The sequence below is a fragment of the Microtus pennsylvanicus genome, chromosome 12, assembly GCF_037038515.1.
Source record: "Microtus pennsylvanicus isolate mMicPen1 chromosome 12, mMicPen1.hap1, whole genome shotgun sequence".
In the NCBI taxonomy this organism is placed as follows: Eukaryota; Metazoa; Chordata; class Mammalia; order Rodentia; family Cricetidae; genus Microtus; species Microtus pennsylvanicus.
Genome location: NC_134590.1, coordinates 18540174 through 18551873, shown reverse-complemented (window position 1 = coordinate 18551873; position 11700 = coordinate 18540174). Strand labels below are relative to the sequence as shown.

Genomic DNA, 11700 nt, shown 5'->3' with positions numbered 1-11700 from the left:
CCAAAGATAGGAACTAAATCAGATAGTAGAAAGAAGAGTGAGTCCCTTCTACAGAAGTGAGCATTGGCCTGATAAACTCATACTTCAAGTCTCAAAATACGGAGGCAAAAAATACATAAAACAAATTTCCATTGTTTAAATCACTTTGTTACAGCAGCCCATGGAAATTAATTCAGCAAATTTACTACAGTTTTCTATTTGATTATTTAATGACCAGTGATTTAAAATTTATATTTGGAACCAACTCTTAATCATATTAATCAGTTCTTTTATAGCAAACATGTTATATTGTGAAAACAGTGATTTTGTTTTTTCTTTTTTTTTTTGCTTTTTTAAAATTTTTTTTTTATTTTGTTTTTTTCAAAATGGTAACCACTAAAGGTAGTGTGCACATTCATGCAAAATTATGAAATGTTTACCCAGGAGTATGAAAAGATTATCTAATTCAAGTTTACTCAAAACTAAATAAAAGTTTTATTTTAAAATAATCATAGTTACAAAAATTTACAATAAACAACCATTTTATACATGTATGCACCTTTCATCTCTTAAAATAATCATAGTTACAAAAATTTACAATAAACAACCATTTTATACATGTATGCACATTTCATCTCTTTATTTGAGTAAAAAGAAGACAACTTTCCACATTCAAGAGGTTTTTAATGTTGTAATGATTACCTAAAAGTAAAGTAACAAGAAAATACAATTATTTCAAGTAACAAAAAGATATATTTATTTCCATAAGAATCATTTCTTTTGAAGTATTTCTTCACCACTTAACACATACAGCAGGTAATATGAAATAAAAACAATTATCTAACTTAAAGTAACTTATTTAATTTTAATTGTACGAATCCAAAGACACAAAAATCAATCACCACCTACTGATGCAGAGAGGACATGAAAGAACAAAAATTTCCCATCAACTTCTAAGAAAAGCAGAGATAAATAAAAAATGTATACAAGAAGAGAAAACCATTCTGAAATTAGTCTTTAAATGATCTTTAGAAATGCTGTAAGTTCCTATAAACCAGGCATACACATACTTGCACTGGTAAGAATAAAAGGTAAGGGCAAATGCTGCTCTAGAGTGTCAGATGGATAGTGTCATATATGACAGGTTTACTTGCATTAAATATTATTACTGTGACTTTCTCCGTCTTTCTAATTTCAATTAGAGATTGGTATCCATTAAAACTACTAGACTTACAAGCATCTCCACAACAGTGCTAGTGCACAGCAAGTACAGGGCTAGGACGGGGATGCACTCACTGAGCACTTGCCCAGCAGTAAGAAAAGGACTTCAGTTCAATTCGCAGAGCCACAAGATGAAAGTATATAAATATAGCTACTACTCCTTTCATCACAATGTGAGCTTTGTAAATGTGAAGAGTTTTCTCTTTCCATTCATTTATCCCAAACTTAAAGAACAATACTTGGTATCACATTACACTGTTATTCATATTTACTGAAGGAAGGAATAAGCAAGCAAATAAATTAAAATACCTATTACTGATGACCTATAATCTTTTAATAGTACACTGGTTTGTATAGTTAAAACAACGAACTAAAAAGGGCTATAAAGTCATAGGAAATAACAATGTGGAAATATTCGCTAAAAGCTTGGAAGGCAAGACAACTTTTACTTAATATTTTTATTATTTAGCAATAAACATGTCTGAATTTTATACATCAAAACACTATAAATACTTAACGATAAAATAAAAGGAAAATATGTATCAAACTGTTTTGGCATCAATAACATGATGACCACTGTAGCTTCCATATTCATGGAACTATACACCAGCAACTATACAGTCATTATAACAAAATGAATCAAAATGCTTTAGTTGTTCTTACCTGAAGGAACATAGAACGAATCACCAGTACTTATCATATATGCTGTTTCATGTAAGGTACATAAAAGGTCACCAAAGTTAACATAAAAAACCTATAGAATTAAAAAAAAGAAATCTCAGTTCAAATTGAACCACAATTATGCTACAGAAATCCTTAAATGAAATGCAGCATGAAAAATAATGACTCCTCACGCATGTCTGTATTCTAATCTCCAGAACCTGCAAATACATCCTATGTAACAAAAGAACCTTGAGACAGAGAGTACGCCTTAATTTCAACTAAACCAAATCTAAACACACAAACCCTCAAAGATGAACTCACCCATACCACCCACCGGTCCCCATACAAACACATCCAAGACACACACACAGAGAGAGAGAGAGAGAGAGAGAGAGAGAGAGAGAGAGAGAGAGAGAGAGAGAGAGAGAGGGGGAGGGAGGGAGGGAGGGAGGGAGGGAGGGAGGGAGGGAGGGAGGGAGGGAGGGAGGGAGGGAGAAGAAAATGAGGCAGAAAGAGCAATTTTAAACATAAGGTTTTTATACTCGCTGGTAGTAAGGAGAAGAGGGCACAAGTCAAGGAACAAAAAGCTGCCAACCTCCAGAGAAAAAATGAAAATGTCAGTTCTATAGTCACATGGGAATTGAATTCTCCCAACAATATCAATAAATCTGGGAGGAAATGAACAGATTCATCCTTAGAAAAGGAAGCAAATCTGTCAATATCTTAATTCCAAACCCTTGATACTCTGAATAAACTATACAGCCAAGTCTGCCAGATGTATAACTACGCAAAATAAGATAATCAAAGGTCACTACTTTAAGCCACTAGTACACTGTATTTTGTTAAATCAATAACAGAAAACTAACATGAATTCAATTTTGTTCATTCAATGTCATGAAAATTCAGTACTTAATCTTACAAGTAAACTTTACTAAAAAAGAAAAATGTTATACATGCTCCTTCAAAGATTACATGTTTTTTGAATAACACACTTCTCAATAGGGATGAACCACAGATAAGAAGCCAAATCTGTAGGAGACTGCTCTTTCATTTCTCAACTATTCAGACCCAAACAATCATCTAGAAATTGTATTAATTACAACACTGCTTAGCCAATAGCTTAGGCATATTCCTGGTTAACTCTTATATCTTAAATTAACCCATTTCTATTCATCTGTGTACTGTCACGAGGACTTACTGGAAAGGTTCTGGGTCCTTCTCCTTTGGCAGCTACATGGAGTCTCCTTGACTCTGCCTTCTCTCTATATATATATCCCTTCCAGCTTGACTATATTCTGCCTGCCACAGGCCAAAGCAGCTTTATTCATCAACCAATAAAAGCAACACATATACAGAAAGACATGCATATCACAAATCCAGCTTGTGGGTGTGGGGGATGACAAAACAAAAAGCCCATCTCACATATTTTAACATCAAGAATAAGAAAAAAATAGGATAAATTTACTTTTCAATTATGTTGGCTTCAAATTCAAAGATGGCTAACTTCCCGGTTTATTTATATATAGACAGTTATCTATTTTGGACGCCACTAAAATAAACAAAGTATCCAAATTTTATGATGTGCCTACTGTTAGGTTTATCATCAAATTTTGTACTTTGAAGATTTATTCCCAACTTGATGGTATTATTGTGGAGCCATCATGAAAGAAATTGATGCCCTTAAAATTACACCAGAATATTCTCTCCCTTTCTGTTTCTACCCTTCCTCACTCTACTCCCCTCCCATCTGCTTGCCCCTTCTCTCTCCCTTCTTCCCCTTCCCCCACATCTCTTCTTCATGTAAACCAGGAAGTATGCTTTCAACAAACACATCTCAGCCTCTAAAACTGAGAAATAAATGTTCGTTTTTGGAGACACTAAATCTATAGTATTATTATTAATCTAAGGCACCCTTCAAGAATATTTTGCTTCAGATAATATACCTGTTTTAAAAGTGTGAGGCACAGAGATTAGATAAGCTTCAAAAGTCAATGAAATGACAGAACTGGGATTGGGATTGTGCACTCCAACGCCACAACTCACATTCCCAACCTCTACGAAAGGATAGCTCTCTAAATGGAAAAATGTTCCTCCAAATTTTTTTAAATTTTTATGTCATCTAAAAATCTGCCTCAAGTAGAAAAGGTGAATTTAGAAAGTCATGCATATATTTCTAGATCATTTTCCTTATCTGATCAGCTTAGCTCTCTAAGCATACCTCTTCCCATTTTTGCCAATATTTAATTAAGATAATTTTTAAGTAAATGAGAAACAGCTCTACATAAAAATCAAATGAGAACATTCAAATAGCTAATATTTGGATATCAGAGTGACAACTAATCAATAGGGAAATAAGAGTTACAAGCTATCACATTACCCCACAAAGAATGATTATTATCAAAAAAAAAAAACTAAAGATAAAAAATGCTGGTAAGGATATAGAGAGAATTGAATGTTTCTATTCTATTGGTGGAAATGTAAGTCACTGCATGCCTTATGGAAAACCCCACACAGATATCTCAAAAATTAAACCACAACTATAATATGACCTAGCAATTCCTCTAATGGATATATATGCAAAGGAAAAAAAGGAGTCTATCGAAGAAGTGCTTGAGGCTCTAATGTCTACAAAACCCAAACACTAGAAATAACCTAAGTGCACACTGCCCAATAGGCAGATACAAAATGTGATACATATACAGGATGGAATAATATTTCATAAATGTATTATTGTTTGTGACATCAAATAAAACAAGAGATCTTTATGCTAAGTAAAATAAACCACCAATGAGAAAAGACACTCCCTGTAATATAAAAAAATTAATCCCAATGGGTACTAAGTTACAGGTAGAGAGACAGAAGCAAAAAGCTCTGACACACAATAAGGCTACAATAGAAAAGAATACTCTGTACATTTTTAAAGCAGTAAGAAACATCTTTTTTTTTTATTTTTTTTTTTTGAGATTATAATTACAACATTTTTCCCTTCCCTGTCCATACTTCAAACCCTCCCATATACCCCTCCTGCTCTCTTTTACATTCATGGCCTTTTTTCTTTGTTATTACATGTACACATGTACATCTATGTACACATATATTCCTACATACAGCCTGCTCAGTCTGTATGTTACTTGTGTATGTCTTTAAGGCTGACTATTTGGTATTGGATAACCAAATGCTATGCTCTTCCCTGGAGAAGTCTATTTCTTGTGCTCTCAGAATTCCTTAGTTGCCTTTAATTCTTTGTATAGGATTAAGGCCTCATGGACCGTCCCCTATCCATTTTTACCACAAAGAAATGATAAAACTTCAAAAAATAGGTATATTTAACTTGATTTAAATAGTTTACAATGTATCACACATGCATCAAAATATCACATTACTCTATGTATTGCTTTTTAACTCCGCTGAAAAATAATAAAAATTAAACTAAATAAGCATGATTCAAATATATTATAAAACACATTTTTGAGGGGCTGGAGATGGTTTAGGTGGTAAACACAAGCATGACGACCTGAGTTCAGATCCCTAGTACCACAGTAAAAGAAAAAAAAAAACAGGTAGCATAGTACATGCCTATAACACCAGTAAATGCTTGGGTGGTGAAGACAGAAGGGTCGTAGGGTATCATCACCCAGCCAGGCCAGCCAATTGTTGAGCTTCAGGTTGAGTAAAAACTTTGTCTCAAAGAATAAAGTAGAAAAGCAACTGCTATCAACTCCCTACGTGCATACGTATACCCTACCCATACACATGCACCCACTACCAACACACAAGCACATTCACACACAAAAAAAGAATTTGATATATACAAACAGAACAAAAGGGCAAAGATGCCTGTCCAATATAGTCTATTTCCTTCATTGCTTAATATTTGAGAAGAAAGCTTAGCATAGATAATTTAAAAGGACTAAAAGATAAAGTCCTTTATATAGATATATATAACCACAATACTGTCATCACTAAAATTAACACTCAAAAATTCCACTTATGTCTTCAACATATTTTCAAGGGCTTTTTGTTTTGCTTGGCTTTGAGACTAGGGTATACACACAATAGAGGTACAAACAGTTACTGATCAGACCTTTCAGTTAATAGCAGTGGTCTCAATCAAGGCTGATTGTTCTCCTTGGGATAAAACAGTCTCTGAAAACATAACTGTCACCGCCTAGTGTGGTACCAATAGAGAGAAACCAGGGAAGTTTCTAAATGTCCATCTATATATATAGAATAACTCCCTGCTACAATAAAGACAATCACCCAGGGAAAAAGGTTAACCGTGCCATGCTGGGAAGCCCTGGCGTAGAGGTTTTACCTGGTTCTCTCTCTCTTTTCAATTCCTATTGCTCTCATATACAATAGATTAAGTAACTGATCATAAAATATTCAGACAGCAGGGCTTTGTTTATTATATTCACTTTCAGTTCTCTTTCATTCCCCATGAACTAGTAGTTTGATCTAGAGACCTCTGATTCCATGTTATTTTCTTCCAGTTTCTATGTATTTTAAAGACATTAAGACTACTTACAACACTATTTTTCTATCAGGAAATACATGTCTAGCTATGCTCCTTACAGACGCCAGCAGCCACTGATGCTCAGGTCCCACTTTAGTTTATCAAGGACACAAAATGGTGATTATTTCAAGCGCAGCATTCCATGTTCACTCAGTACCTAAGCATTCCTAACAAGAAATTCTCACCTATTGTCGGCCTTCCTCACTTCAGACTTTGTATAGGAAAAGGAGAGTAAAGGATTGATTTGCCCCCCTTGGCTTGACTATCGCTGGGAACATGATGAGCAGCATCCAAGAAGCCTCCAGATTTAACACATTAGGTTTTCTTTTGGAGGCTATCTAACAGTGACGGACTCCGACAGAACTGAAGGACATCAACCCAAAGAGTGTTCTTTCATCTTTGGCCAGTGGGAGAGCATCTTTAAGCTGGATGCTGAGACGTTATTACCGAATCCTGCTCATCTCTGATAGTCTTCCATCATGTATGCCATGATAAAAACATCCGAAGCCTAAACGAAGGCCCAAATTGGGCATTTCCCACAAGAAATGGAATAATAGTTAATGTGGGGCAGTTGACATTTTGTTTGTTTGTTTGTCTTAGTTCTGGATTATTTATTTATAATGTTTAAATTGTATTTCCAGATCTTTTAAAAAAGAAAAAACAAAAGAAATTCTCACTTTAACATTCCTACAATTTTAGTACATTTTCATGTTTTGTTGTGTTCTTCACATCATTTGTTTTAATCTAACATTTATTTCATTTTATTTGGAGAGGGGCGGTTTACAGGCCACAGGCCACCTGTAGGAACTGTAGAAACCAGTCCTCTCCTTCCCAAAGCTGCCTCACTGAATCATCCCGATGGTCCTCCTTGCCTTTCCTACTACCTATCTTAAGCGCCTTTCTGCTTTTTAGGAAAGATCCATAATCAGCTCTACTAGTACATTGCTAATCTTCCTTTGGTTTGATCTCCTTCTCCTCCTCCTTTAGACAGCGTCTCTAGCATTGTACCTGGAAGAAGTTAAAGGCAAATGCCGGGGTTCTATTTTTGTTTCTTTTTGTTTTTCAAAGATCATATCAAGTGTGCTTAAAGTTTTTTAAAAATGCAAAAAATACTTTGTATGCTGACCTAAAAATTAATAAAAAAATGTTCCAATTATTAAGAAAATATTTAATTCCAATTTTCAGTTATAAATGAGTACTCAAAGCTAATAACCAATAACATAGTAACACGTTTTTTATGTTTTCCTGCCATTTATATTTTCATTCTAATCAGGGGCTAAAGATGCAGCTCAATGGAAGAAAGCTTGTCTAGCACACACTAAACCCTAAAGTTCCATTCATAACACACAGTAAAGTAAACAGAAGGAAAATAGAAAGATACAAATTAAAAATTTGCTTTAGAACGTTAGCCCAAAAAAGTTCTCATATAGCTAGTATTAAAGATACATTTGAGATAGTTTTTAAAAGTACAAATACTTCTTAGATCACATTTGAAGTTATATAACTTTATTTTGCCACATATTTATGCTATTAACCCAAAATAAAAATACAGTCATTTTTCTTCCTGTACTATGTTTTTCTTTTCCAAATTTTCCAATTATAAGTAGTATTACAAATGAATGTACATAATCAGTTTGTACTCTAATAGAAAGGTTGGTATTTTTCTAGTTAAATTCTATTAATTCATTATAGTGTCATTTGTTTTAAGATGTGGATCCCTTTTAATACTAACCAGGTTAAATATTTCAAATATTTATTATTTAAATTTCCTTTTACATAAGGGCATTATAATTTAACAGGTAACTATCATTAGGTTGGTGATGATACACAATGTCTTCATCATTAGCTATTGTTTAATCCACTGAATTAAATAAATCATTAAGAACCCTTGGATAGGAGCCAGAGAAATGGGAAAGAGCACTTGTTGCAAAGTGTGAGCACCAGCACCTATGTCAAAACTCAGGTGTAAAATGTGTGCCTGTAGCCCCAGCACTACAGGGCAAAGGTGGAGGTAGAGGCAGGAGAATAGTTGGGCTTGTAGTTTGTCAACCTAACGCCATGTTCAGTGAGATCCTGTCTCACAGGAATAAGAGTAATTTAGCAGGACACCATCTGGTCTCTGCACCCTGCCATATGTGCATATACCACACAGACATAAAGCTACAGAACATTAACACTGAAATTATTTTAATTGATTCTAGTTATAATGATGCAATAATAAATTATTCTTACAATGTCCCTTAATTATAATATTGCTACAATGATGGCATATTAAATATCCTTAAAATAAACTCTGTAAATTTTACATTTATCATGTTTAGAATGAAGTGTTAACAGCACTCGTGAACATATGCACAGCACACATGTGTACGCAGTAGATACTGAGACAAAGGGAGAGGGAGAAAGAAGAGAGGGGCAACTTCAGACCCTGTTAGGTACAACAGGGAGGCAGCCAGTTCTTTGCCTCCGGAGTACTCTAACTATTTAAATCATTTTAAAACTCTTTGATCCTCAACCACATGGTTACAGAAATTCACAAACCTTAATCTCTATCGTTCCCTGCAGCTCTAAAGTTCTACTTCTTTATTTGCAAATCTGTATTCTAAGATTCTCTTAACAAACACATCTCAAACCACTGAACCTCAAGGTTGTGCTATACACGGTACAGGTATTTTTAAATAATTACTGACTAGTTAACCACAACAGATTTAATAAAGGAGAAGATTTTTTTGTGCAGTATAGCAATGGGATTTCACTACCAGGTAAATAGAATTTCAACGCATCATCAGAGAAAAAAAATCAGTTGTACTTCTAGAAATAAATGGAGAAATATACTCACCAATATATCTTGGCCAACATGCTGTTTTCCCTTTTCTTCATAGGGTCCTAAAATCAGTTTTCCAGTAGAAAAGACTGCTGTATCCAACGTTTTAAAAACTTTTAAACCATGTTGCTCCACAAAAAATTGGTATGTATCTCGTGGCCTTATAAGATCTAGGGAGAAAATAACAATACAAATATAGTACCAGCTAAACATGCTTAACAGCATGTAACTGTCATCTTAACACTTAGGGAACTAAGGAAGGTTATACACTGGAAGTCCCTCTGGGGTACACATGGGAAATCCTATTGGAATAGTAGTACTGAATGATATATTATAAATATGTATATAAGAGTCATTTAGGCCATGCATACATACAGGCAGTAGTATTACGCAGACTGAAGATGACTGGCTCTGTAGCTGGAATGCCAAAGGTCACACTCTGCCTGGCTCATAACTATGTAACTCTGGACTACTTACGCTCTCTCTCTAAGCCTCAATTTCCTTTCTGTAAAAATGAGCAACAGCCTGTTTAAACAGTTTCTGTGAATCTCAAAGAATTGATAAATGAAAACAAAAAGCAATGACTGACTCAAACTAAGCACTATGTTATTAGCTTAAAAATAATGGAACTGTTTTTACTTCGAAGGAGACTAAGATGGAAAATAATATTAGGAGAGACATAATAAAGAGCTCCATGCCTTTACAAAGCTTAACAAGCTCCAAAATAAAAATGTGTCATCACAATGACAATAAATTGGTTTTGTTCATTTGATGATGATTAAACAGAAACATTTTTATTTAATTAAGACTACAAGAAAGTATAATATAAAAGCTAATGCCAAGCCCAGTGTCTTTCTGCCTACAGATCAGGATATAACTCAACTACTTCTAGCACCATGCTTGCAATGCTTGCTGCCACAGTAATAATGGACTAAACCATAATGATAAATGAAACTCTGAGCAAGTCCACAACTAAGTGTTTTCTTTTGTAAGAACTGCTTTGGTTATGGTTTCTCTTCACAGTAATAGGGCAGTGACTAGGACATAGTCCATATAGTTTTTAAGATCTTTAAGTACTTCCTACAAATAAATACTACTTGGTTGGTATGGTGGTTTGAAAGAAAATGGCCCCTGAAAGGAGTGGTATTATTAGGAAGTTTGGTCTTTTTGGAGTAGGTGTGGTCTTGTTGGATGAAGTGTGTGTCACTGTGCACACAGGCTTAGAGGCCTCATATTTGCTCAAGCCATGCCCAGTGAAACAGTCTACTTTCTGCAGCCTGCATATCCACACATCCTTCTCTAGCACCATGTGCCTACCTGCCAAACGCTCCCCTCCGTGATGATAATGGACTAAACCTCTGAACCTAAGCCATCACTTAAATTAAACGTTTTCCTTTATAAGAGTTGCCGAGTTCACAGTGTCTCTTCACAGCAATAGAAATTCTAACTCGCAATAGAAATCCTAACTGAGAGAGTTGGTAAACACTCATATATTCCCTAAAGCCCTGTACCACTAGAATATTATGGATGGCCTCCCAGAAACTAAATGTTTAATGTCAATGTAATACAGCATGAGGCTTCTAGGCTCTTAATATTAAAACTGATATTTGTATGACTGATTGATGCTACTCACAGTCATCTTCACAAAGTTTCACGTTCCAGATACCATGACTGGATTCCAAAGGTACAGAAGATAGTGTGTGCCCTGGCCCAAATGGAGTACATCCTGGGGCATAAGTTAACTTTCTATAATTTCCCATAGAAAGTTCCTCATATATCTACTCATTTATAGAAGGCCTAGACCTACTGGAAAAGATAACATATCTGGGAGGTAATAGTACCACTTGAACTCCAGAACTCAGAACACAAACACATGATACTGTATTTCACATAAATGTTCATCCATAATTATTCTCACAAAGGCTGTTTATTGAAAGAGATTTTAGTGCTGAGAGAGGAGGAGGAGGAGAAAGAAGGAGAAAGAGGTAAAGGGAGAAGAGGGAGGGAGGAAGAGAGCATACACACTGACCAACCATTCAATAGTTTCTGTTAAATTATTTTCAGTATCATTCCCAAACTTACCCATAGGGACAATCTCTCTTGTTTCTGGGTCCTTTGCCAATGTTGCCTCAAAGGGGTTTCCTAGGGGTTTATCCAGATTCACCACTAACCTATCCTCTGTAGAACAAACACCATTGAAACAAAATTAATTTGTATTCATTATAAAAAATTTCAATACAAAATATAATTAGAGATAAGTAGTAAAGGAAACTGAAAAAGATTTAGCAACCTCTTTCTGACCATGTTAGCACATTAATAAGCAAAATTTCAAATTCTAAGACATAAGATTTAATGTAAAGTAAATACCTCTGAGAGCCATTATGTAAACTTTTCATTTCAACAAAAACTAAATGATGATTTGCATAATCGCTCAGAGCTGCAATCATGACAAAGTTCTGGGAACGTAAATTAAATGTCTACCGCAACCATACTTCGA

General features: G+C 34.7%; 1 protein-coding gene across 2 annotated transcripts in view; it reads right to left on the bottom strand.

Annotated features, from left to right (window-relative positions):
* Positions 1-373: 373 nt before the first annotated feature.
* Positions 374-11700, bottom strand: part of Cenpc (centromere protein C) — a 45491-nt gene continuing 34164 nt past the window's right edge. The window contains exons 16-19 of one of the 2 annotated variants that reach the window (XM_075942996.1): positions 11286-11381; positions 9219-9373; positions 1864-1954; positions 374-681 (exon numbers count right to left, since the gene is read on the bottom strand). In XM_075942996.1, coding sequence (XP_075799111.1) covers positions 611-681; positions 1864-1954; positions 9219-9373; positions 11286-11381 — 413 coding nt within the window. In that variant the 3' untranslated portion in view covers positions 374-610. The remainder of the gene's footprint in view (positions 682-1863; positions 1955-9218; positions 9374-11285; positions 11382-11700) is intronic. The other variant, XM_075942997.1, reaches the window with a different exon arrangement.